The 25,382-nt window shown below is 39.4% G+C and overlaps 1 protein-coding gene across 2 annotated transcripts in view; it reads left to right on the forward strand.

Moving 5' to 3' along the window:
- METAP1D (methionyl aminopeptidase type 1D, mitochondrial) overlaps positions 1–25,382 on the forward strand; it is a 51,037-nt gene that overhangs the window by 11,654 nt on the left and 14,001 nt on the right. Inside the window, exons 1-5 of one of the 2 annotated variants that reach the window (XM_074145527.1) lie at positions 12,074–12,137; positions 17,406–17,572; positions 20,116–20,265; positions 23,652–23,800; positions 24,465–24,507. In XM_074145527.1, coding sequence (XP_074001628.1) covers positions 12,074–12,137; positions 17,406–17,572; positions 20,116–20,265; positions 23,652–23,800; positions 24,465–24,507 — 573 coding nt within the window. Of the gene's footprint in view, positions 1–12,073; positions 12,138–17,405; positions 17,573–20,115; positions 20,266–23,651; positions 23,801–24,464; positions 24,508–25,382 lie in introns of those variants that run through there. The other variant, XM_074145528.1, reaches the window with a different exon arrangement.

The following is a 25,382-nucleotide window of genomic DNA, read 5'->3' on the forward strand; positions in this document are numbered from 1 at the left end:
CCAAATGCTTCTTCTGTCCCTTCTTAAGCTTCTGTCTGAACTGCTGTAACTTTTCTCTCCCTGACCTTTCCATCCATCTCCACGGTTGTCACCAAAGCTCCTGTTCTTTGTGCTGCTTCTGCTAGGTGACTCTTGCCACATTGCACACATTTCCTCAGCCCTTCATCTTTTTGGTCATTCCAGCACCCAGGCTTCGCCTGCGCTCCTGCCCCAAGGAGTCTCCTGCTCTGGGTGCTCGCTGCCACCCAGTGCTGCACGGCACCGTGCTCTTCTTCAGGATGCTTCTCCGATAAATGGCAGCGCTGCCTGTCAGACAGGCAAAAACATCCACAAGAGGGGCAATGCTGCTCTGTATTTGAGAGCAGACCTCGCTGTCTGTGACCTGTTGGTTCAGTAATCTTCAAGCTTTTTGAGCGTGGATTTTTCTAGGCATCTTCCAGTGGTGACAGGGACTCCCATGTAGGGAGCTGAAATAAATTGATAATGAACTTGCTTTCTTTAAAAAAAAAAAGAAAAAAAGTGTTTTCACGATCTCTGGATGTGGCCATCAAATTCCCAGGTTTCCTCAAATCACAAGTTGAAAAAAACTGTGTCTATGTCAGCACTATATAGTCTGTCCAGCTTGGATGATAAAATACTCACTTTGGCCCAATCTTGGTTTACTGCATCGGGTTAGAGATAGTAAGAAACAAATACCTCATCTTAAATAGGTTCACACTCATATACTTACCTTTAGTCCCCTTCACTGTATAAGATGTGTCTTATAACCAGAATAGTGCATGTTTTAATTGTAGGACTAAAATGAGAATAGGCATAAAAATTTGTATACCACAGAGTAAGGTCTTGTAGTTTATTGGATGCAATTCAGGTAGCAAAATATAGTATGTGGCTATATTTAGTATGATAGGTTTCAGAATTCTCTATTTTTTCTTAGTTATTGTATTATCTTGCTATGTTTTTAAAAGCATCTAGGAGAAATCATTTAAGGTAATATTTGCAAGCTGAACTGTTCATTGGCAAAGAGCTTTATCTGTATGATAACTGGCTCTTCCTGAAAGTTAGTTACTACAGATGTTCCTGAACAAGGGAAGTTTGAATTATTTTTTTATTATTATTATTATTCCTTTCAGATAGTTCATATTAAAAACATTATTTGAGTGGAAAACAATCTGGAAATGTTTTACAACATAGAAATTTTGTTTGTTTATTTTTTTAAATGACTTATTCCCTGCGGAGTTGTCCTTTTAGAGCCGTTGTCCTTTCCAAATCAGTAGATGTCTTTCCCTTAAGTTCTTAATTTCTGAACAAAGAGGAAAATGTTGGAAACCAAGTGTTCAACAAACTGCCCTGCTGCATGGAAGCCTTAGAAAAGGGGAATAAAGGGCTCTTCAGAGCTCCTCAGAGGTCTTTTGGCAGGCGTACTCTGTAGCGTGCAGCCTGAGAAAACTTTCATGAGTGTTTTTGAAAGTCGCACTGTTCTCTTTTGAGTTTAGATGATAAATAACCAGCCACTCTAACCAGCTGTATAAAGTCTCCAACTTTCACATTTTAAAGATGTTTAAAATTTATTTTAATTTTTTATTTAAATATGTTTAAAATGATTTATGCTTAAAATACCTGTTTAAAGCTATGTTTCAGTTTTAGATCAAGATAACTTTGAACCATGAAAGACTATTGCAGTAATGAACACAATCTAAATTTATACATTAATACTTATGGTGTGTCAGATGTTCTCTAAAGGAACCTGTACTTTTCAGATTATCTGCTTCATGTTAGTGGTACATAAACTGAAATTAGGTCCTGCCTTATGTATTTTTTTAAATTATGAAAGTCAACAGATGTGGCATAACATTGAAAGAAAATGGCAAAGAAATTGATTGTTTCTCACATAATGTCCAGCTGTTCAGTCTCGGATTTTCAGATAGGCACAGGTGAAGATGGAGTTGGAAAAAGCAACAGTGGGCTCCCAACCTCCTTTTACAAGGCATAAAAATTAGTGTTCTGTAATAGCTGGTGCAGCCACTGCAGAACTGCTTGTATGTTGCTTGGGTTCGTAGCTCTTGAATGTGCTTGTAAACTCATCTAGAGTTGTTGAGTTGAGGACCTTCTCCACTGGACAAAGTGGATAGTCATCTTGCAAAGGCGTCGTGGTTTGACACCGGGATGAGGTGGTGCTCACAGTGGTTTGTGCAGGTTTGAGAATCGAGTCACACTCCTGCATTGTGGATGAAATGGTAGGTGGTGGCAAGGCTTAATTTCATTGCCGTGTGTTTTCTGAACTAACACCAGTGAGGTGATTAGGCAGGTCTCACCTCTTCGACCTATTTCTCGTTGTTCTTCACTAATTATTACCATACTTCTTGTGGCTCATGACAGAGACTTAAAGGAAGTGTGTGTTCTTTAAAGAAATAAATAAAGTACCGGAACTTGTCTGCATTTATAAAGCTTTATTCATGCTCTGGCACACCTCACTAATTCAGCAGAAGCTCAGCTCATGAGAAGAGTTCTCTTTTGGGAAAACTTAATTTGGTTCCTCAAAAAGATCAAGTTGTACCAGCAAGAATTATTTTGCTGGTATAGCTCTGTCCCAGTGGTTTTCTGAGTGCTATCATTACATGGTCTAAGAATACTCTCCTTAACTAATACATGTTAAGGAGAGCCTGCCCAGCGAAGTTGTGGATGCCCCATCCCTGGAAGTGTTCAAGACCAGGGTGGATGGGGCTTTGAGCAACCTGGTCTAGTGGGAGGTGTCCCTGCCCATGGCAGGGGGGTTGGAACTCGATGATCTTTAAGGTCCCTTCCAACCCAAACCATTCTATGGTTCTATGTTTTTTGGCAAAACTTTAATTGCGGAAGAACCCAAAGACTGCAGAAGTGGCTGTTTCTAAGACCTGCTTGATAAAGACAGTCTTGCTTTTGTTCATTTGGGGTCTGTTTTGTCCAAATAACTCTTTTGTAAAAACTGTTTCACAAAATCAGCTGTAGAATAAGGTAGCTGGTAGACAAACTTAGACAGCTTTTGCTGCAACAGTATCCCCAGCTGTGGGAGCCAGCTAGAGGTTGCAAAGCTGGGTTGGTGGGAGGTTGGCAGCTGGAAGTTTAGCCAGCTGGAAATAATCTGCTGGGGTGGCTGGGGTAAAGGCACCGGTTCTCTCCTCTCCCCCCTGGTGTGACAAGTGGTGATGGACTACTAACCACTGCACCATCAGCAGGCACAGTGGAGGCTTGGGTACATTGCTTCTGCCAACTGTGCCGGTGCAGGGGGAGCAGCCACCTCAGAATCAACTTTGCTGTAGCTGTTTGCTTGGTGAATGCAAATCGGGAGCCCTGATGTTTATAAAGTTGTGGCCAGGATCATAAAATTCGAATTCACAGTCACATCACTTTGCAGCAGGCCATGTGGGTGGATTGAAATGGACTTCACATTCTTCATGATTAGAATATGCAGCAGGTTTCTTAGTGCGTAAGTGACTGAATTTGCTGATTTGGGAATGACTTTAGAGTCAAAAGGAGTTGAGACCTCCTCCTGTACATGTCTCGGCTATGATTTTGTCAATACACATAATTTCTGTTATCATATCTTTCATAGATTTTAACACCAAAGCCTCTCGCTCAGAATTTATCCAGGTGTTGGACCAAAGTCTTCCAAGAGACAGACGGAAGATACAAAATCAAATGCAGAAGGTGCCTGGTTCTGTGGCTGGGCTTCTGAAGAAAGATGTGGGAGCACCAGTGCTCGCTCCAAAGTTAAGGGTTTTCTACTGTCCCTGTCCAACTCTACTTTATAATTCTCAGAATAATTTATAGTGCATCATGAATCACATCTGGATAGGACTTCATTGACCTGATTTTTTAATTAGAAAAACAGTGCCTTTGCAGCAGAAAAATTGAGACAACAATGTTTCCCCATGCAGATCTGCAGGTTTAGTAAGGCACTGTCAAGATGGGTCTGCACTATCATCGGATTTACCAGGGGCTGCCAGGATCACTGGCCTTTAATAGCACCAACGTATACTCCTCGCCACATGCACAGCTTTACTACTAGCCCTTTATTTGCTTTTTTGGTCCTCCCCATGAGGAATGCAATATGTGCCCATGTCTCGGGTGACACACAGATAGCTATGCAGCCTTCCCTTCCAGTCATGTTAAATTTTACTTAGAGGTAAATATGCCCTTTTTTGGTATCAAATGGAATGGGAGGCCTTTGCAATAAAAAAAAAATTATGGAATTAATATCTTTACAAATTTTGTCTCTCATGTCAGTTCTACCTCTGGAGTTGTTTCTGTCTAACCAAAGCACCACACAAATAAACACATAAGTACACTGTGCTCTTGTTGAAACTTTTCCTCACTTGCAAGGAGCTGGCTCCTGCCAGAGCAACTGGGAGATCCAGCTGTGGGCTCCGGTTGCTGCCCACGCAGGTCTGTCTCTCCAGCTTGCAATACTATTGCCAATCTGTGTATTTTAACCACAAACCTGTAGCAACAACAGCAACAACAAAAGAGAGGTGAAGTGGATGTTTGACAAATCACAAAAGACAATCTAAAAGTTCTGAGTTGAGTTTGCAAATGCGTAACTGGTTAAGTGGGATGTCCCCACGGAGAATTTCATGGATTACTCCCCAGCTTTGCAGACAAGGTAGCTAAGCCTGCTCTGAAGAAACGCCTGTCATATTTAGCTGGCAAGGTAGACTATCTTCATCTTGTGGGAAGCAAAACATTTATTGCCTCATATAGATTTATTATCTGTGTAGAAAAGAGCTGTGTAAACCCTTTTCTGTCTAGAAAAAGGATTTGGAGACTGAATTTCTTGTGAAGACCCTTTGCTTACTCTATGTTACAAAGTCAGATGGTAGAGTAGTCCAATAAACAGTACAAAGTGAGTGAATAGCCTGGTGAAGATAGTTTAGAAATGAAATATTCTATTTTTTTTAAGTTGGCCTGTGTGGGGAGTGGCTGTCATGGGCCTTGCTGTACCCGTCCTTGGAGCACCGCGTGCAGCTGGGGGGTTGTTATGGGGGTGACTGACACCTGTAAAGTGTGCATCAGGAGAGGGGGCTGGGAGCGAGGCCAAGATTTATGACACCAAACTAGGTGGGAGTGTTGATCTGCTTGAGGGTCGGCAGGCTCTACAGAGCGACCTGGACAGGTTGGATCAATGGGCCAAGGCCAATGGGATGAGGTTTAATAAGGCCAAGTGCCAGGTCCTGCATTTCGGTCACAGCAACCCCAGGCAACGCTACAGGCTTGGGGAAGAGTGGCTGGAAAGCTGCCCAGCAGAAAAGGACCTGGGGGTATTGGTGGACAGCCGGCTTAACATGAGCCAGCAGTGTGCCCAGGTGGCCAAGAAGGCCAAGGGCAGCCTGGCCTGTATCAGGAATAGCGTGGCCAGCAGAAGTAGGGAAGTGATGGTGCCTCTGTACTCAGCCCTGGTGAGGCCTCACCTCGAGTGCTGTGTTCAGTTCTGGGCCCCTCACTACAGGAAGGACATTGAGCTGCTGGAGCGCGTCCAGAGGAGAGCCACCAAGCTGGTGAGGGGTCTAGAGAACAAGTCATGTGAGGAGAGGCTGAGGGAACTGGGCATGTTTAGTTTGGAGAAGAGGAGGCTGAGGGGAGTCCTCATTGCCCTCTACAACTACCTGAAAGGAGGTTGTAGAGAGGTGGGTGTTGGCCTCTTCTCCCAAGGGAATAATGACAGGACCAGAGGAAATGGTCTGAAGTTGCGGCAGGGGAGGTTTAGATTAGGTATTAGGAAGAATTACTTTACTGAGAGAGTGGTCAGGCACTGGAACAGCCTGCCCAAGGAGGTGGTGGAGTCGCCATCCCTGGAGGCATTTAAGAAACATGTAGACATGGCACTTCAGGGCATGCTCTAGTGCCCGAGATTGTTGGTTTGTGTCTGTTTGTGGGTGGGGTGGTGCGTGGTTGTGGGCGTTTGTTTTGGTTTGGTTTTGGTGTTTGGTGTTCTGGGATTTGGGGGGGGGGGGTTTGTTTGGTTTTGGTGTGGGTTGTTTTTTTTTGTTGTTGGTTGGACTCGATGATCTCAAAGGTCCCATCCAACCAAAAATATTCTGTGATTCTGTGATTCGGAGGTGAGAAGCACTGCCTAAAGTGCAACTAGACTGCATGATCCTCTCTCTAGGAATTAAGCTGTAATTTGTGTTTTATTGTCTTTGTTTCAACAAGATGAGTGCTGCTCCAGGAAATCTCCTGTAGCAGTAGCTGGGGTGTTGACCATGGGGTGTGGGGCAGTGGAGAAACCCAGAGGTCCTTCCTTACCACTCAGGGCTCCCAGCTCGCTCTTGGGATCCAAATGTGACTTTCCTCACTGAAAAGCAAGGGGCCAGGTGGGCAGGGCTAGGGCCAGTCCCAAAGACGTGCTTTAGAAACTTGTTGAACGTCAGTTGTCTTAACTCCTCCTGACATGCGTTACAGTGCCGGCAGCTGCCCTAGCTCTTTGCACTGAACAGTTACTGCATCCAGTTAAGGTGCCTGCTGTACCCACCTGTTTATTAGGCACTGGTGAAACACTTGTCCAGGGCATGAGTGTTACAAATCAAGTCTTACGAGGTCTGGATAGTTCGAAACCTCCTACTTTGCCATATGTTGATTAGTTTACTTTAAAAGCTGGAGCTCAGTTCCTACCCTCCTGCATTTATGTCCATGGATTGGAAGAGGAAGCATGGTGAAGATCATCAGAGAACGCCAGTGGCCAGTGCCCAAGCCATGTTACTGGTTTTTGTATCTCAAAATCAGTGATTTGGGATTCTGTTGGCAAGTGAGTAGCCAGCATAGCTTATGGAGAAGAGGTGTTACGTGTGCTGTATCACTGACAGCTATTTAGCAAATAACAGCTACTTTCAATGGTAACCAAAACCAGTTTCAGGGGTTTAAGTTTACTACTAGAAAATATCAAATAAACTGAAATATCAATGGCTGTGCTGATATCAGCGTGTCTAAATAAGGATGGATGCAGAGAGCAGTCACTGGTAAAGCTTAACCATCCATCACTGGATGTCCAGCAGCGATAAGGGAGGAGATAAGAAATCCCACCGCCTGCCTGCCCATTGCCTTGCAGCCTGTGTATCCCGTCTCCTAGAAGCTCAGACCTCCCCTGTGTTGTCCAGCGGGATCTGTCCCATGATATGAACAGCATTGGGTTTCCCAGGCAAGCTCTGCCAACCCTGTTACACCGTAGTATAATCAAACGTGTCATCTTTGCGCTGATAGAGATTTTGTGCCACGGCAGTACTTTTGTGTTTGAGGCGATCTTGATAGCTGGTTGATTTTTTTAATCCTAATAATATATTTATTGAATAAATGAGTCTGAGTGTTTGGTACTTGATCATCCTGTTACTTTCTGCCTGTTTTGTACTTACTTTCTTCCCCTTAAGCATTTATTAGAACAGCTTCCCTTTCCACAGAAGCACTATGTTTATAAATTACCATTTTATTTGCAATATGCCATACATGAAATGGGCCATAGATGATGGTTCCGTGGCTTGAGAATAGAGCCGTTAATTTTGATGTGTTTTATAAACAATTGGCAATAAATGGCTGGATCCAGTGTCCTTTGACTTTAGTGGGAGTTTTCCGACACGTGTATTTACGCAAGAACAGCCCGGCTGCCAGCACAGCGTCGGCAAGCAGCGCGCCTTTGCATTCAGCGCCTTCGCATGTCCCCGTGCCAAGAGCGAATTTTGCCGATTCAAATTTGCTCAGTTTGTCAACACACAGCTCCCATTGAACTTGGCGGGAGGAGAATCATTCTTGGCACGGGGCCGCAGGCAGCCCGGGGAGCGCTGCCGGCCCTGGCTGCGGTGGGAGCTGTGCACCAGCGAGAGGAGCAGCGCCCAGCCTTGGCTCCCGGCTTTGCCAGGCTCCCGTCTCCTGCAGCATGTGTCTGCTGCTGTTTGACTAGTGGGAAGAGTTGGTGATGAAAAGAGGTTTCCTAGGTTAGTTTTCAAGGCTCTTCTTTTTTTTTCTTTTTTTCTTCTCTTTTTTTTTTTTTTTTTTTTTTGTGGCTGTCTGGGTGATTAATGTGAATAGGAAAATACTGTTGACCCATTTAAATCATGTTAGACGACATCCATTGCTCATCTGCATAATGAAATACACACTGAACATTATAGCCTAAGTATAAGAGCCAGTGAACTACAAAAATAACATTTTACTCATTTAGATTATGAAGTAAAATATAGGATATTAGTACTAATCATAGTATTAAATTTTAAGCCATGCAAATTGTAATTGTCACTGAAAAAGAGCTATAAGTTGAAAAGGCTATTAGCATTTCAGCTTTAACAGTTAATTTGAGTAATTTTTTTTTTTTTTTGCTAGTGTGCAGCTTAGAAAAGTCTATATGCAAAACATTTAATATTAAGTGCAGGAGTGTGTGTTTTATATCATTATTTAATTTCCGTCATTAAAGAAATGTTAGAAATATTAATTTGCAGTATTAACATGTATTAACATTTTATATTACAAAGAGTAAACCGTAATCTTTACTTGGATAAAATCAAATCTAAAAGGCAAATTATAAGTAACTGAGAGATGAAGTAATTTTAAGCATTTATTTATCTACCAAAGCAAAAACTGAAGCCTTTAAAAATATGGATTTTATCAAATAGAAACATCATTTTCAACATTTTAAACTAAATGCAAATTTTAAAGTACTGAATTTAGACTGTCAGGTTTCTATGGTTACCTACCTTTCCAGCAGTTTGGTGAGATGTGTAAATAGGCTTCTGAGTCACTTGTAATTATTTGGTTTTTGTTTGTTATAGTTGTAATTCTCTGTTCAGTTTGAATCTAATATAGTTCACACCACATGCTTTGGTTTATGTATATTTTAGTGCATGTGATTGACAGTGATTGAGCATTTCTTATGGAGTGCTTGTTTTTTTTGTCGTTAAGTGATGTATGTTGGTACTTCTGAAAATGTAAACAACTTCTTCCTGTATCACTGTTTGATAAACAGGGACTTTTATGATAAGAAAGAGGTCTTTGTAAATGTTAAGCAAGGAGATAAGTGAAAAGTATTTAAAAAAAAAAATTAAAACAGCTCCCAAAAATTATATCATACTCTTCCAAATTCAATCCACAATCCTATCATTATAATTCATTCAGTGACCCAAATGTCACATATTTATGAATAAGCTTCCAAGTTACGCATTAATAGCACATACTAGTGACTGACAGGTTTAAAAATAAATGTTTTAATAAGGATGCTACAAGTTATCTACAGCAAGCTCTTGATTGGAACATCTTCTTTGTGCAGATCATCTTCTTGGGAAAAAAAAGTAAGAGCTTATTTCCACCACCACCACCACAGGAGTTTAATAGAAACAGCTGTAAACTCTTACACTTCTCTGCTCATATATTTTGAAGTGTGGGTTATAGGATGTAATTCCCCAACCTCGCACTCATCACTCTAGCCAAGGACACATACATGTTTTCACAGTGAAGACTCACTGTCCTGATGTAACTTGTGTTTTCATGTGAAAACAGGACAATACAAGTGATTAACAACATCTAATACAAGGCAAGAAACACTGCTAGCTGTCATTTTTCCAAACAAGTAGTAATGTAATCTTATTTAATAAAATAAGGTATTCATCCCAATATTGCTAGAAGCGTACACGTCTTTTTCAATTTTGATATAAGACTGGGTTACGATTCAGAAATCATCTTGTAACCTTAGAGATTTGGCTGCAGGTGTATTGAAAATAATTATTGCACCGGGTCTTATATTTTGTGCAGGGAAAAGACTCCTGACTGCCCATTCTCTCCCTGTGACTCCGGCTATGCAGAAAACCCTGATACGATGTGCAGGAGCACTCCTAAATTTTCTATGCAAAGGTTACTCTTATTTCTGCAGCCTTGCTTATCCACTGAAACGGTTTCTGTGGGAAATGTTTTTTGTGGTGATTCGAACATATTTTTTCCATTTCAGGTGGAAATTTAAGAGGTTAAGTAGGATTTATTTTTAACATTTAATACCGTATCGGGCGTGCGTATAGGACATAAACATGCCAGCTGAAAAACAGTTGTTTCACAGAGCACCTGAAAAGATTTTATCCCAGTAGGATTCAATGAATGTTGAAGCTGTGGGTGGGTGCATATTAACAACAAGATTCAGTATTGTGCGTGTGTGTAAGGACTATTTGAATAGCTTATTATTTTAATCTGAAACAACTGCTATTTTTTAAACTGAGTAACTTGTTCCAACAGTTGTTACTTCCCTACAAAATCAAAATAATGACTACAATAACCAGTCTTTCAAGAGAAAGTAATTCCTCTGATCTTTTAAAAACTAAAGACAGATAGAAGGTGATTAAAAGATGTATTTAAATATGCAAACCTGAGCAGATATGTTTCCTGCTCTAATTTATTCACTTTATTATAATTAATTTACTCAATATAGGAATGCAGTAACATAAGAGGAATGTTTCTCCTGCTAGTCACAGAAGTTGAAACTTGCCAGATGCTGTGATCTGGAGCCTAAATTCCCCTGATATTAACTGTGTGTGAAACTCTTTAATATTGCCTTGTCCTGCTTTTGTACCTAACTTGTTTCATTTTGCTGTGATCCTGCTTTATGCAACAGTTTCTTTTTTTTATTTTCTACTTGTGTTACTCTGTTGGAGAGAGAAAATAGAGTAGAAATAACACTAGGATGGAAGGCTCTATTGGAAAACTGCAATGTCCTGTTCCCAAAGTTAAGCCTGTACAGCCCAGTCCCATTTTCTGTGATAGACAATTAATTTCCTTTGGTATCTGAATGAAAATAATTCAGATTGTACTCTGTATTTTTTAAATCCTATAATAAAATGGGAAAGTACTGACTTGGTGTGACTCTGTGTATATATGTGTATATCTATGTATATATCTACAACTGTTCAGTCAGTCAAAAGGGTTTTTAAGGATACAAAATTAATTTTTTCTTCTCTTCTTGTTTGTTAAAGTTGCACTGTTGGTTGCTGCTGATAAGAGGTGGCATCGAGCCAGCTTCCTGGAAGGAGCTATGGGGAGGGTCATGGCTTGTCATGACCTGGGCACCGTTACTTGAATGTTGTTATTATTGGGATGAAGTACCCTTAGGCTGTCATCCTTCCTGTAAATAGAAGAGTTCTGATTCTCTGTGGTTTGCCAGTTTACCAACTTGTAGAACAGCTATTTTGTTGGCCCTAAGTTTGACTGAATAATGAATTAGAAGAACGGCACTATTCCAGAAAGCACTGATTCATCATTTTAGTGTGCTGATCTAGACGAAGGCATAATAAGTAAAGCCAAACAAGAATGTATTTCCATATAGTTTTTATAAATTTATACCAAATTAAAACCCTCATTTATAATGGCATATGGCAAACAAATTGCCTGGTTTCGCTCTCTGTGAAGTAAGGGCAAAATTGTAATTAACAAGGAGCATAACTGGTCCTGAGGACCAAACTTGACTTTTTTCAGTGTTGTGGAGGAGTCCCAGTGGGGTCGCAGAGGGGCTGACTCTGTTCCCTTGGAGTCAGTTGGCGTTTGGCCGTTGCTTTGCTTTATTGCCTCTTATGAGAGTAACAAGAACAGCAATTCTGTTAATGCCTTTATTAACTAAACAACTTCTGTTGTTAATTTCCAGTTAATTTCAATAATTAAATGAAACAATGTCAATTAGAATACAATGTTTGCAAGACACTGGCCTGTGTTTCGCTGTATAGGGGTAGAGTCATAAGCATGCTGTTATCTAGGTTTTCACCAATGCATTGCTGTTATAACCGAAGTCACATCTATCCTGATGAATATTTCATTTCCCCAATCATGCTATTAAAAACAGAGTGGTTTTACCCTTTCATTCCTGTTTTCTCTTTTCCAGTACCATCATGACAGCTGTGGTTGTGTCTTGTTTACAAATTGCTGTTAGTCGCATTTTCAGTAGTCCTTGTGGGTTTTGCTCTCCCCTAATATGGGCAATTAGGAGGAAATATTTCTCACAAGCATGGACTTGCTCTTCTCCTTGTAATGACATAGTCCTGCAATCCAGGAAACAGTGCTGCATGGTGTCCATGTCCACGATTTCCTGATGTGGGAAAAACGTGTGGAAAGCATCTGGAGAGGAGGAGACCCCCTTTACCAGCTTGTTTCCTGTAAGCGAAATTGGAAGACCTTGTCTGTGCAAATAGATTTCAAAATAGAGTCTGCCCTTTGACTGTCTCCATAATTACACAGCGCTCTCTGTATTTTATTTGGCTGCCAGAGCAGTTAACCCCTGGAAGTAAGGGGCTGATGATGGCGTGACCAGCACGGGTATGCAGACATGACCATGTGAATACACTCTTGTTTGGAGAAGCCTGTCGTTAAGACCTCGTTACAATATACTTTTACCAAATTCAAAAATTATTACGTGTTGGGTTATGTTGATTAAGATACGTTATATCCTTAATGTACAGAAAACGTGGAGATATTAGTTGCAAAAAAGGAAAAAAAAGAAGCAGAAAAAAAAGTTCTTTCGTGGCTTTGATGTAATCAACATCTGTCAACAGAATGAATTTGCTTTTGTTTAATTTCAAGGGCTCTTGTTCTTCTACTTTGCCCAATCAGCTTCAACTTCTGCCTCAGGCATTTCCCGATGTTGTTCTTTTTTTTTTTTTCCCCTTTTTTTTAATAGCAAATGCACAGGTTATTGCCTGTGAAATGTGAGCTGCTCTTCTGCTACACAGGTTACATGGAGTTGGAGAGAACCTTTAATCTTTCTCATCCTATTTTTGAAGCTTGGACATACCTTTGCAACATGAGGATTACGAAGTCAGTGTTTTATTAGGCAGTTAAAATTACAATTACAAGTAAAGGTCTTTCAAACCACAATCGTTATTTCAGATTGAAAAATGGGAACATTTGGTGATTAACAGTACAAAGCTATATAGTCTTACCTAGTTACATTGGTTGGATTCTGCATATTATTACCCGTTGTGATTTTTAATACCCCACTTGAAACTTGGTTCCTCTGAAGTTTCAACAAAATGTGTATTTGCACAAGAAGCAAAATTATGATATAATATTAAGGTGACCTGACAAGCCAAATTAAAGATCTCTAGTGTTTTACCCTCAAATGCTTATATACTAAGAAAATCTCCACAGTCATTCTTTTTTTTTCAGTTTAAAAGAAGAGTTTAAATCACTTATTTTGAAAAGAATTATCAGAACAATGCTTTTTATATTGTTAATTGTTCACATATATATATAAAGTAAGATTTACTTTATTAAGAGAAAGATGATTTTATTTCCTAAATGGGTTGGATGTTCACTCTTGTAGTCCTAAATAATTTTGGTACTGTAGTTCTGTTGATACTATGACTAAATTATTTTAAAATGTGTTAATTTTATTTCTTGGCTTGTTTAAGATGTACCATTGTATTTACTGTATGTTAGAACTGTCATGAAGTTTATCTTTTGGTAACATTTTTGCTAATTGCTTGGAAATTTGAAGTCTTTCATAAATAAATACCAGAAAAATATTTGCTAGCAATCCCATTTGATGAATCGTGTAGATGAGCAGTGTTTTGCATGGCTACCCCACACCTCATTCATTGAAAACATAGCTGATACATTGCTGTAACTGTTCAACAAGAAGCATTAGAAAGGGTCTTATGTGAGAGTTCATTTCCAACATCTCCCTTTAAAAATACTTCTTGACCAGAGGAAAATCACATTTAAATGACTAAAATCAACTTAATTAAGGGTCATTAATAGAGATACACATAAAAAACTCTCTACTCTGTGAGTGAAATGGGAGCATTTCATTATATAGTGTAGCATGCATGAACAGATAACAATTAAAATAGACCTAGAGTAAAAGGCTAATAAATGTAGGGCACATTGTGCTGCAAAATCAGTTACTTAAAATGCTGCCACCCATCATCATACTTGAATTCTGTATTCAGCCCCTTTGCCTGACTCGTTTAAAAGAAAATGTAATTTCCCCACAAGATAAATTCATCTGGTAATTCACAAAAGCTCACAGTGCATATTTATATTATTAATACAAATTAAAGTCTGGAAGGTATGCTGAGGAATCCAGCGGCTCCGGCAGGACACGCGTGCATGCAGATTGCACAGTGTGATTCACTGTCGAGTCAGAGGAGCAGTTGTCTGTAATTTTCTGTGCTCAGTGCATCGGATCTGCTGGCGCGATTCAGTAACGCTGGTAAAAATTCTCCTTATTGCAGCTGGTAGTAAATATTCTCTTATTCGTGGCAAGTGACGCAGCCTTGCTCTTGGGGGAGAGAAGAAAGGCGTAAAGGGTCAACTTTGCATCCTGGCGGTGCTGGTATGTTACCAGGCTGCCCGCCTGCAAACGCTGGGCTCTCTCCCACGGCTGCAGTTCCCGCTGGAAGCTGCGCAAATCCCACGTTTATGAACTATCTTACAGTAATTAATATACACGGAAAGCTTAACAAAAAGGGTGTGCTTGAGCGCCAGTGTTGCAGAAGTAAATAAGGCACTGCGAGAAGCTTTGATAGGTGTAAGGGATGGGGAGGAGGGAATATCTGAGCCAGACTTGGAGAATACAGCCAGTTGTTCCTGTCTCCGGTGATTGATGATGTTGCTATATCGAATTAGCTGTGAATATGGGAGCTTTAAAAATAAAAGGAGCTGTGGAGACATTAGGAAGGCCTTCTTAAGGAAGGAAGTGTGTGGATAGAGTCCAGATTTTCATTATAAAACGGTAACTTCATTATATTTTAATGCCATTTTATTTCATTTTATTTTTACTTTGTAGGAGAATGTTTTCTGCTATAATTTTTTGTATTTCAAATAAAGGTTTAGTTGGCCTGTGTTTATAATTCTTGTGATGTATTTTAGGAGTCATATTATACTATGGTGATACTTATTTGGTTGTTGCATTTCACCTGTTCAAGTATTAGATATTTTTGTATGCGTCTGGTTTATAATGAGTAGTTAGTAGAATAACAAGAGACTACAGTATCTTATTATCCTGTTATCTTATGACAACACTTACAGTGTATCTTTGGGAGAACAGAGGTAAAAATTTTATTCCAAATAAAAAGGTATCCTTTCTGAATGTGGGATAGTCAGTAGGCATGCACCCATGAATATAAACTGGTTTAATGTATTTAAGAGTGTGTATTTGGGACATTTGGAGTTTTATTGTCGAATAATTGACAAACACACTTGCACCTTTTCTTCCCCAATTAAACTTTTACACAGTAGACTAGGTGCCTGGGCAGTATGCTGTGCGTCAAGGAGATCATTTGAAATACACATTCACATATTGATGTCCACGTGGACTTTATCTGACCACATCAGTGAGTGTGGGTTTTCGATATATTTATTATAATACCTGCAGCTGCGGTAAGAGCAAGGTGCTTTGACTGCACTCCGTAAAAGAGCTACCTTAGTTATGCTGGCAGACTGATTGCTACTTCTGATGGCCCAAAAGTTGCTGCCTCATCAGATTCTGCTTCCAGCAGTGGGTGCAAACCGGCCAGGGAGTGTGTAGGAGGCTTTGGTCTCTTTGGATGCACTTCTGTGTTGTGCAGGTTAGATGGCCTAGGTTTATTTTTCTTTTAATTGGACAGTGATTTTTATCTTGTGAAGGAAGCCCTAAGAAAGCAGCAGATGATGAGGTTGTTGATTAAATGGTAATTAAAACACCGCCAAACCAATCCACCCTCTCTTAACTGGGCAGCTCCACTTCCATGGAGACACTTGAAGCAGGCAACTTCCATTGGGGTACCTAGGTTATACTGAGAGCTTGATCTGAGCCTCACTCTCCAACTCTGCCTTATTACTTATAAACAATTTAAAATAATGGTGAAAATTTGCTTGCATTGAGTAAAAGTCTCTGCAACCTCTCAGGTGTTACACAAATTCAGATACTGGTAAGTAAACATAGCACTGATCAGCATGCAAAGAGACAGTCGGGAACATTTCTGAAGCAAACCCCATGCAACTATTCCATTCCATTCCATTCCATTCCATTCCATTCCATTCCATTCATTCTGGGTTTTGTGGCTCCAAAAAGGTGTGTAACTTGAATCTCCTGTATACCATGGAGTGATGTGAAAGTGCTGTGTATGAAGCTAAGTGTGCATGTGGAAGGATAACTTCTGCATCTGGACATGATAAATGCATCCAAAGGAAAGGAAGCAAGGTACAATAAAATAAAAACATACAAGATATGGAAGAAATTCTTCTTCTTCAAAAAAATCATTTCTACATAGTTACAAAATATGCAGTAGATTAATTTCTTAATTTCTGTCATATAAAAAATGTTTAGTTACTTCTTTTTAAACAAAACCACTTTATTTTTACTAAAGAGTAATTATTCGTATGTGTTACTTGCCACAAAAGGTTGCTTTTGTGTTTGTATACATATGACATTTTTCAGAAGTAGATTAACTGCTATGTGAAACTTATGTTTCAAAAAAACCCCTCTGTTGAGATTGTAGAATGTTTGAGTAATGAAAATATGCACTATGTGTAATTGTAGTTTAATTGGGCAGTGTCATTAATCCTTTTGAATTTAGTATATTTCCAGGTTTTGATGCTAACATTGTCTTTTGTGATGCATTATTTTGGTTTTGATGTCTCTGACAATCTTAGGCCTCAGTGCACTTTTTTCCCCCCTTTTTTCTTTTTTTTTTTCCTTTTTTTTTTTGGTGGGGGGGATGGCAAAATGCATCATTGCCCAACAACTAAGTTTAGGCAATGAATACTCTAACAAACTGTTGTCCCAAATTCCCATGTGAATTAAAAGGAAATCCAAATATTCCAAGTCAATTACAAATTTTAATCCCTTCAATTACCTTAGGCCAAGATTAAAAATATCTCTTGAAGTTTGTTCTGTTGCCCTGGTAGGCAGGACAAACGGAACCCCATTCCTTGTGTCTTGGCGCAAATGACGAGGGCAACATTAACTTGGTTGTGCTCGAATCTGTGACCAATTCTGCAAAAATACAGGTGAAAATATTGTTTGAAATCAACATTAAATTATGTTTTCCTCCTCTTTTCTTGCTACTGTCCCTTATTCACTGTTTCCCCAAACCTTGAACAGTGCAGCTTCTAGACGTGCAAATTGCTACAAGCAGGGGCCAGTTGGAGCATCGCTCCTGGCTGTAAGCTCTGGGGAATTTACCTGCACTGCTTTTTAATGTATCAAATCAAAATAGATCTGGTATTTTATAAAGCTTTGAAGTATTGTTTGGGGAGTTTTTTTTCTCTCATTGCTTCTCAGTGTTAATGCTCTTTCTTGAACAATTAGAACTACCCTTGGCTACTACTTGAGTTCTGTGGTTTGTTTTACGTCATACCCTTCTTTTTGCATACTTTCCATTTTGTAAATGTGGTAGTAGAAAAAAAATGTTAACCATTTTTAACTTATCTGTTAACAGGTTCTGTGACTGGTTGCCACATAATCTTTTCTTTGTGCAATCGTATCTACCTGCACAGGCAGTCAAGCAATCAACACCGAAGATGCTTCTTTTTTCAGGGACAAAGAAATACTGCTTATAGTATAGTTTGTCCAGCCATGGTTTCTCCAGCTCACCCAGTTCCTAAGGTACTGCAATTTCTATTATCTAATCTGTTCCTCAGTCAATATAGAATTTGACTGCAGACGTGATCAAGTGTATTCGTTGTCCGACAGCTGAGGGTTTGAATCACCGTCCTGTTGCTTGGTCTGGCATTTGAAATAGGAGTGCTGGTAAGAGAAGTTTTCAGCTGCCTATCATGTTAAACACAGTAGCATATCTAGTTATTAGGGAGTTTAAACCTGGGGCTTGTTCAGTCATGGTAGTATAAATGTGGAATATTATAATCATCTGTCAACACTTAACACTTGGGGTCCAGATTCTCTTTTTGGACAATTATAGACGGTCCTACCAAAAGTCAGTAGGAATCATTCGTGATCATCCGAGTCCTTTTCTTTGTAAATCTCTAGCAAGCTAATTATAAAAATGCTTATATTTTGCTGAAGGTTTTGTTAATTGGTTATGTCAGATTTAAGAAGAGAACATACAATACCTGCCGGTAGCTGCTGCACAACTCCACTGCTCGTTCTGAACTCATCTTTACTGTGCCTGAGTGGTTTTTTTTTCTTGCAACGTATACTTTATTTTTATTTACTTTAGAGCCAAAATGAACTTTTTCATGCAATTTTAACATGTGTTCCTCTTCTGTGTTCCATATTTTTTTCTTTTTTTTTTCCTGTTTAGTTACAGCATACAGATTAACTGTTTAGTATCTTTCCTTTAGCCAAAAGAAAACCAAAATACCCTTACTAAACAGTGCTTTTCAGGATGTGTATTAGCACTTTTTAAAATTTTACTTTTCATTTTATTATAGATTTGTTAAGCAATATATAGAGTGTTTCCATGGGCCAAAAATACTAGGAAGTTGTTAGATAGGAAAGCAGATAAGGATGTTGGATGTAGGGCTCCTATACCTAAGAGGCTGTGGAAGCTCTGTGTGCAGGAGAACATAGGATTACATGCTTTATATATTTTCAAACGTTTAAAAATTGTAGAACTTTAAACCTTTCTTTTTCCTGTTTTCAGATGCTTCTTTTAGGATAAAGTGGGAGAAATATATTGTCTTACTGAAAAGTTGTATTCACAGATCAGAGTTCTCAGGCTGTCTAAAAATGAGTCCAATTCTTCAACTCTGAAAACTTGTGTTATTACTTTATACAGAGTATGCCAGAAATCACATTGAAATAACATGTTTTTTTCAAGCTATTGGTGTGAAACTATATAGATAGACATTTTTATGTATGCTGCTTTGGGCTTTTCCCTTAACAGATCTTACAGGTCAGCAGAGTCAGGTCTCAGCAGTTACTAGATAAGCGCCCTCCAAGGGGAAAGCGGGGGTGCTGCTGTGTACGGAGTTGCTAATCCAGCAAATGGTGGGGTTTTTTTCTAAGTTAAGTCCCAAAGTACTGCAATAGGGTTCTTAGGGTTGATATGTCATTGATTTGAGCGGAATGTGAATCTAGAGTTCTGTTGATCTAAGTCCACTGAAGATAGTTTCACTTTTTATCAGAGTAGAAATGAAATACCCATAGGAGTAACAATAGTCTTACTATTTAAAGTCCCGCTAGAGCTAACTAGTTGTCCCACTCTTCTTTACTCCTACACCCTGCTGTTGTACGGTCTTGTTATGTACACCCCAAGTGCCCACTTCATTTTCTGCCTGCCAACTTGATTCTGAATTTCGTGAAGTCAGTGCAAAACTTGCCTTGTGGCTGGCGGGGCAGAGAGTCAGTGCGGCTGTGGTGGGCAAAGGGACTCTTCCCCAGGCAGTGAAACAGCCCAGGACCCCTCTGAGAGACAGTGCATTTCCACCTCTGTGCAAGATGTTACTGTTATTATTAGTTTGTTGTGTTTATACACGTGTCATGAAATTGGTGTGGGTTTTAAAAAATCAGAAATGAAATTTCACCTCTATATGAGGGCTGAGAACTTTATGTGTGGAAGAAATGAAGTTTATCACACTTGCCTAGACACAGTGAATTGGGATACGCTTGCATAGTGTTGTAGATGAACAAGCTTGGGGACAGCATATGAACTAAATTAATAAGCAAACCCCTCTAAATTAAAATAAGTTAAAGCCAAAATTAAATAAGTTCTTAGACAAAAAGCAATCTCGTGGAAGTTAATAAGAGTTTTGTCTGAATAAGAAACTAAGGATTTGATCAGTTTTATTTTTGAGCCTAATTCTGTATTTGTCCGTCAGCTCCAGTGTTTAGATGCCTTTTGTAGAAAATGTGCCTCTTTGCAGAAGAAAAAAAAAGAGTTTTTAAGTCTCTCTCTCACAGTTTCAAAACTTGTGACTGACTGTGCTGGAAGTTGGCTGCAGTATGTGGGGTTTCAGCACTGGAAGGCTAACAGACTGGATAAGTCAGTAGTAACAGGCAATGTTAAGTTCAAAAGGGCAGTGGAAGAAATACTGAGGCAGCCTTGAGGGTTTGCCCTGATGGCTTAGGAAGGTCGATACTACGACAGAAAGGGCAAGCTGCCATGAAGCAGGAGGCAGTATCTGAGAAAATGATCCCATTGTCATGCTCAGTTTTCTGATCTTCGTTTTCAATCCTTTTTCTCCAAGCATATAAAGAAGCCAGACTATGTGACGACAGGCATTGTACCAGACTGGGGAGACGACATAGAAATTAAGAATGAAGATCAGATTCAAGGGCTTCGTCAAGCTTGTCAATTGGCCCGTCATGTCCTGCTTCTGGCTGGAAAGGGCTTAAAGGTAACAATTACAGAAGTCCCATAACAGCTTGGATATCTTTTATGCTTTCACTTATTTGGGGTTTGTTTCTACTTTTTTTTCTTTTTTATTTTGTAAACTTTCCCTAATGTGCATCCAACTTTAAGTTAAAACCTGAAAAAAAGAAGGATTTATTAACTTTTGATTCAGTCCATGATATGCCTGTTTAATTATTTCTATATTTTGGACCTACATAATACATACGAGTTGCTGGCTCGGGTGTAGTATGTTTCTGTCTATAATCTCCCTCTGTTCAGATTGTGCCAAATCATGCGAGTTTCTCATAAGGGCCATGCTACATTTTTTCCTTTCATTTCATGGCCCATCTTCCTCGTACATTGTGTTTTCTGGCTCTGCATGTGTGCAAGTCCAAAGGGCTGGGTTGCCTCCTCTGTTCATGTCCATCCTTCAGCCCTTTGCTGTCCCACAGGGTCCAGCACGACTTGTAGAGCTGCCATTGGAAAAAACAGCTGCCAAATTCCACACAATTTTCCAGAGTACATTGATAATAAAGCCTCATAGTTTCCAGTAATGTTTCTACAGTATGCTTTTTGGGCTATCTCCCAAGTTAAAATGTACTGGGAGGAGCCTAGTACCAGGTTTTGCAGATGAGGGAGTGCTTTTTTAGCCTTGCCTTGGTATTTCATGTAATAGCATACTGGATAGAGTAAAATGGGTTGAGTAGCTATGAGATGCAGAGGTAGATGGGGACTGTAGGTCAATGCCATTGACTTAAAAGGGGAAAAATTATCAGTTTACCGTGTTTTTTAGTTTCAGCTATCATCACACTTTCCCAGAGGTTTAATTCTGGAGCTGGGGTAGGCAATAACAAAACTGCCTGAAGCTTTAATCTTACGTAGGGTCATGCATGTTTCACCTCTTTATGTGCAATTATTTCCCAGTACAGTAAAGCTTACTCATGTAAAGTTAAGGGCATACACATGTTTCTGAAGGATCAGGGTGCAATGTGGGTTTTGAATGAGAACCGTTTTTCACTAATATTCTTTGGTTATTATCATGTGTAAAATGCATATGTATACAGCACACAGCTTATGATGCAGTTCATAGTACGTGCCAAATCATACATAATAGCAAAATACTACATACACGTAATGAACATTTTGGAGCAAGAAGGTGACCAGGAGCTATGAACTGTGAGGTAGGTGGCATTTGGAGTTGCAGTGCTGAGACCGCTGCCCAGGTCAGCTGTCCACAGGTGGTGAGCTCCATTTGGCACCAGTAAGAGTCTGGCCAAGACTCCCCTGACTGGGAGGATGCTCCAAAACACTCCCTCTTTGACAGTGAGTGTCTTCTGCTTTCCAGCCTGATGCTGCGCGTAGCCAGTTTACACTCATTTGTTCTTATGCCAACACCACTCTTTAATTTAAACAGCTTCCTGCCTTTCCTTGAGCCTGTCCCCTTCACACAGTAATAGAGCTATTACAGCTTTCAGTGCGCTAGACTAAACAAACCAAGCTCTTTTAGGCTGTTCTCTTAAGGTATACTCTGCATTCCTATTTTATCTGAAGAGCCCTATCTCTCCACCTATTCCTGTTGTCTTGCTGAACCTGCCTTGCACACAGCTTTTCAAACCAGCTCTCGCCTGTGCTTCATCTAATGGCAGTAACATCCTCCAGTATAACAAAGGTGCATTATAATGCATGGATGCAGAGAGACAAAGTTTGGGCTGAGCATGGTTTTGATATTACCATTTACTTCCTGTGACTTAAAAATGCAATATATTATTATATATGATAGAATTTCCTGGGTTTGAGTTAAAGATTTGGGAACAAAGCAGCAAATTCTATGACATGGAAGCATTTTGTTAGATACCATCAGATTGTACCGTCCCAAGTAAGGGATGAGGTGCACAGTAGGTGCCTCCCCAACCTTGCCCAGCTAGCAAAAGCTCCTTTAAAAGTAAAGCAGATACTGTTAAAAGCAGAACTTCTCACAGTGTGTAAGCCTGCCATGCAGAGAGCACAGATCTGACTGCCGACTGTCCAAAAGCCACATCCAACTCCTTGCGCAGAGCAGCAGCAGACAGCACCCGGCGGTTCAGTTTGTCTATGGGCTGAAGATGATAGGTGGGTGAGCAAAGGCAGAAGCAGCAAACCTGTATTTATCCAGAACCAATGGCTGCAGTATCCAATACGGACGGCGCCGGGGCTGCGGCTTGCCATCCCAGCGCAGAGGCTGCCCAGTAACCCCGAATACCGGTCATGAGCGAGTTCATCGCTCCTCATCTGCCCAACCACATTTTTGTGCTGAATAAGATGCAAGCCGAGCAAATAGACCTGGTTTTATCCTCAGCACAGGACACAAGTGCACTCTGCTGTATTCGATGTGCGTGATGACTGAATATTTCAATATATGGATAAGTATGCTTCCTGCACCACAGCCTACCTATATTCCATGTGTTACTAAAAAGTCCTCCAAAATCACAGCCACTGCAGTGTATGTGTACGAAGTATGATTTTCAAAGGCTCAAAACTCATTCAAATCAAAATCAATTTTCAGAGGAACCCTCAAAGGCACTTCTTCTCAATGAGGGAGGTTTCCCTACCAAATTTCAAATTTCAGCTCTAACTGTTCCAGACACAGAGTCAATCCAAAAGAAAAGCGAGAAGAATGTTATTTTAAGCATGTGCGTTTTCCACTCCATGGATACTCAGAAAATGGCTGAATGATTTATGAGAGATTTTTTTAATATGTAAAATCGTGAGGAAAAGATGAATCTAGAAAACGTCAAGCATAAAAATGGAGATTTCTACAAATGATGGATAAACGCTTGTTCATTCACTGTGATCATCCAGGCTATGGCGACTTTAGGTAAAATATCCTCAAGATATGAAGCCAAATATTTACATGTTTTATAAAATTAAATATTTGGAAAACAATTTCGTAAAATGCACAAGTACATTATGAGAAATGTGCTGAGCAGTTACAAGAATTAAGATCCTTTCTTTTAAAAACAAAAGAGGAAAGTAATGTTGTGTTTTAAAGGACTGAAAGCATTGAAACCAGACATTTTTATAGCAGCTACTGAAACAAGATGCCATGGAAAATTGGTGTCTTTGAGAAAGTAAATGTGGAAAAAAGAATGGAAAAGTAGAGAGTATTTTACGTTTTCTAGGAGCCTTTGAGTGCTCATTTCTACTGCGTGCTTTATTTAAACTGTTTTTTCTTTTTTTAGAAAAAAAGGTCCAATATATCAATATAGTATATCAGGCAGTTTAGTGTTTTGTATCAAAGTAGCTTATTTGAAACATCCAAGATTTCATTGAAACACTTGGCTGCAATCACATTCAGTAAATATGAGAAACTATCTTTGCTGTTTTAACAGGATGTTATGTTTGCTATTTTAGGTTGGCATGACAACTGAAGAAATAGATTCCATTGTTCATCATGAAATAATCAGACAGAATGCCTATCCGTCACCTCTGGGCTATGGAGGTTTTCCAAAATCTGTTTGTACTTCTGTAAACAACGTGGTATGTCATGGTATTCCTGACAGGTATTTCCCCAATAATATACATTTTACCACCAGGAATGAAAATGTTAAACTGAAATTAATAAATTGCTTTTAATATTGAACATACTTCATCTTAACTAAATGTAAACGTATTGCAGATGCATATCATGTTACCACACGATGCTGATAAATGTTATAGAAATGTATGTGAAATAGAAAAAAAAATATTATCCTGTTTGTCCAAACACTTTAAAAAAATAGTATAATGACTTTAGTGTGTGCAAAAAAAACAACAGTGCAGTCTGATTTTTTTTTTCTCCAGCAAAATAAGTATAGGGTGAGGAATAAATATATTTGAATTTATGTGTGGGTTGTTTTTTTTATTTTCAATACATTCAGCTACTCACAAAGTAAAATATGAACCCTAGTGAGAGAAAAAGAATAAATATAATGGTAGATTTTTCAGCTGTTGATATTTTTTTTCTGGTAGTTGTTTCTCATTATTTTATATTCAGCTACACTTGTTCTCTAAGTAGTGAGAGCTGAACATTAAAAATGGTTATTCTGTTTGCCTCTGCCTTCCTCCATCACAAAATACCTACCCCCTGATTTTTTATGTATGTGCCATTAGGTGTTTATTCTTATATTCCCTTTGTTGGGAACTGTCTGTCACCATTATTATTTTTTTTTTCTGTTTATGTTTCAGTCGACCTCTTCAGGATGGAGATATTATCAACATTGATGTCACGGTGAGTAATTCATATAAAAAATAGTCTTTGATCAACTTTAGAATCACTAGTAGCAACAGGAAGAATAGTGGATTGGAGATGGGGGAAGCACAGATGGATGTGCTGTTTACTTCTGAGCCAAGGCACAAGCAGCTGGTTTCCTTTTTTGTTTTTAACTGTGTGTTTATTCCAGCTAGACCCAGGCCTGACTTGAATTTAGGACTGGAATCAGATGCACTGAGATCAATGTTGGCCTAAGTGAAATGTCAACCCAATCCTGCTATGTGTCATGTTTTTGAGAAGGTGTAATTGTTATTGATCCACTGTGTAGTTAATGCAGAGCACCACAGTACTGGGCAGCAGCTGAAGATAGATATGTATGAGATGAGCTAACATGAAGAAAGCCAGCATTTTTCCTTCACTCTGCCAAGATTGATCTTCCTCTTCCTGCTGATTTTGAGTGGGGCCTGTCATTATCTTACTCTGTCATTAGAGGCTACATTGGCCTGTGTATGTCAGTCTATTTGGACAGCAACTCTTTTGCTAGCAGTGTTCCCTACATTTATTAAAATCCCCGAAGGTAGTGTTGTGTTCCATTTCTGGTATAAAAGCCCTGAACCTTTTGCGCAGAAACAGAAATAGTGTGATATAACCGTGACTTAATATTTCCAGAGAATGGTCAATTATAGCTATTTAAATAAACACTGGCTGGATTTTCTTAGCAGCAAGAAAGTATGGAAACTGGAAACCTAATTCTCGTTTCATTTATGAAAAAAGAAAAAAAAATGTCTCTTGCAGAAGCTTTTTTTCTTTTTACTGTACATGTTTTTATTTTCCCAAAGTGTCGTTTATTTCTAATATGAACACAGACGTCTTTTGAATCCCACCATTATTTT

The sequence above is a fragment of the Numenius arquata genome, chromosome 3, assembly GCF_964106895.1.
Source record: "Numenius arquata chromosome 3, bNumArq3.hap1.1, whole genome shotgun sequence".
NCBI classification, from domain to species: Eukaryota; Metazoa; Chordata; class Aves; order Charadriiformes; family Scolopacidae; genus Numenius; species Numenius arquata.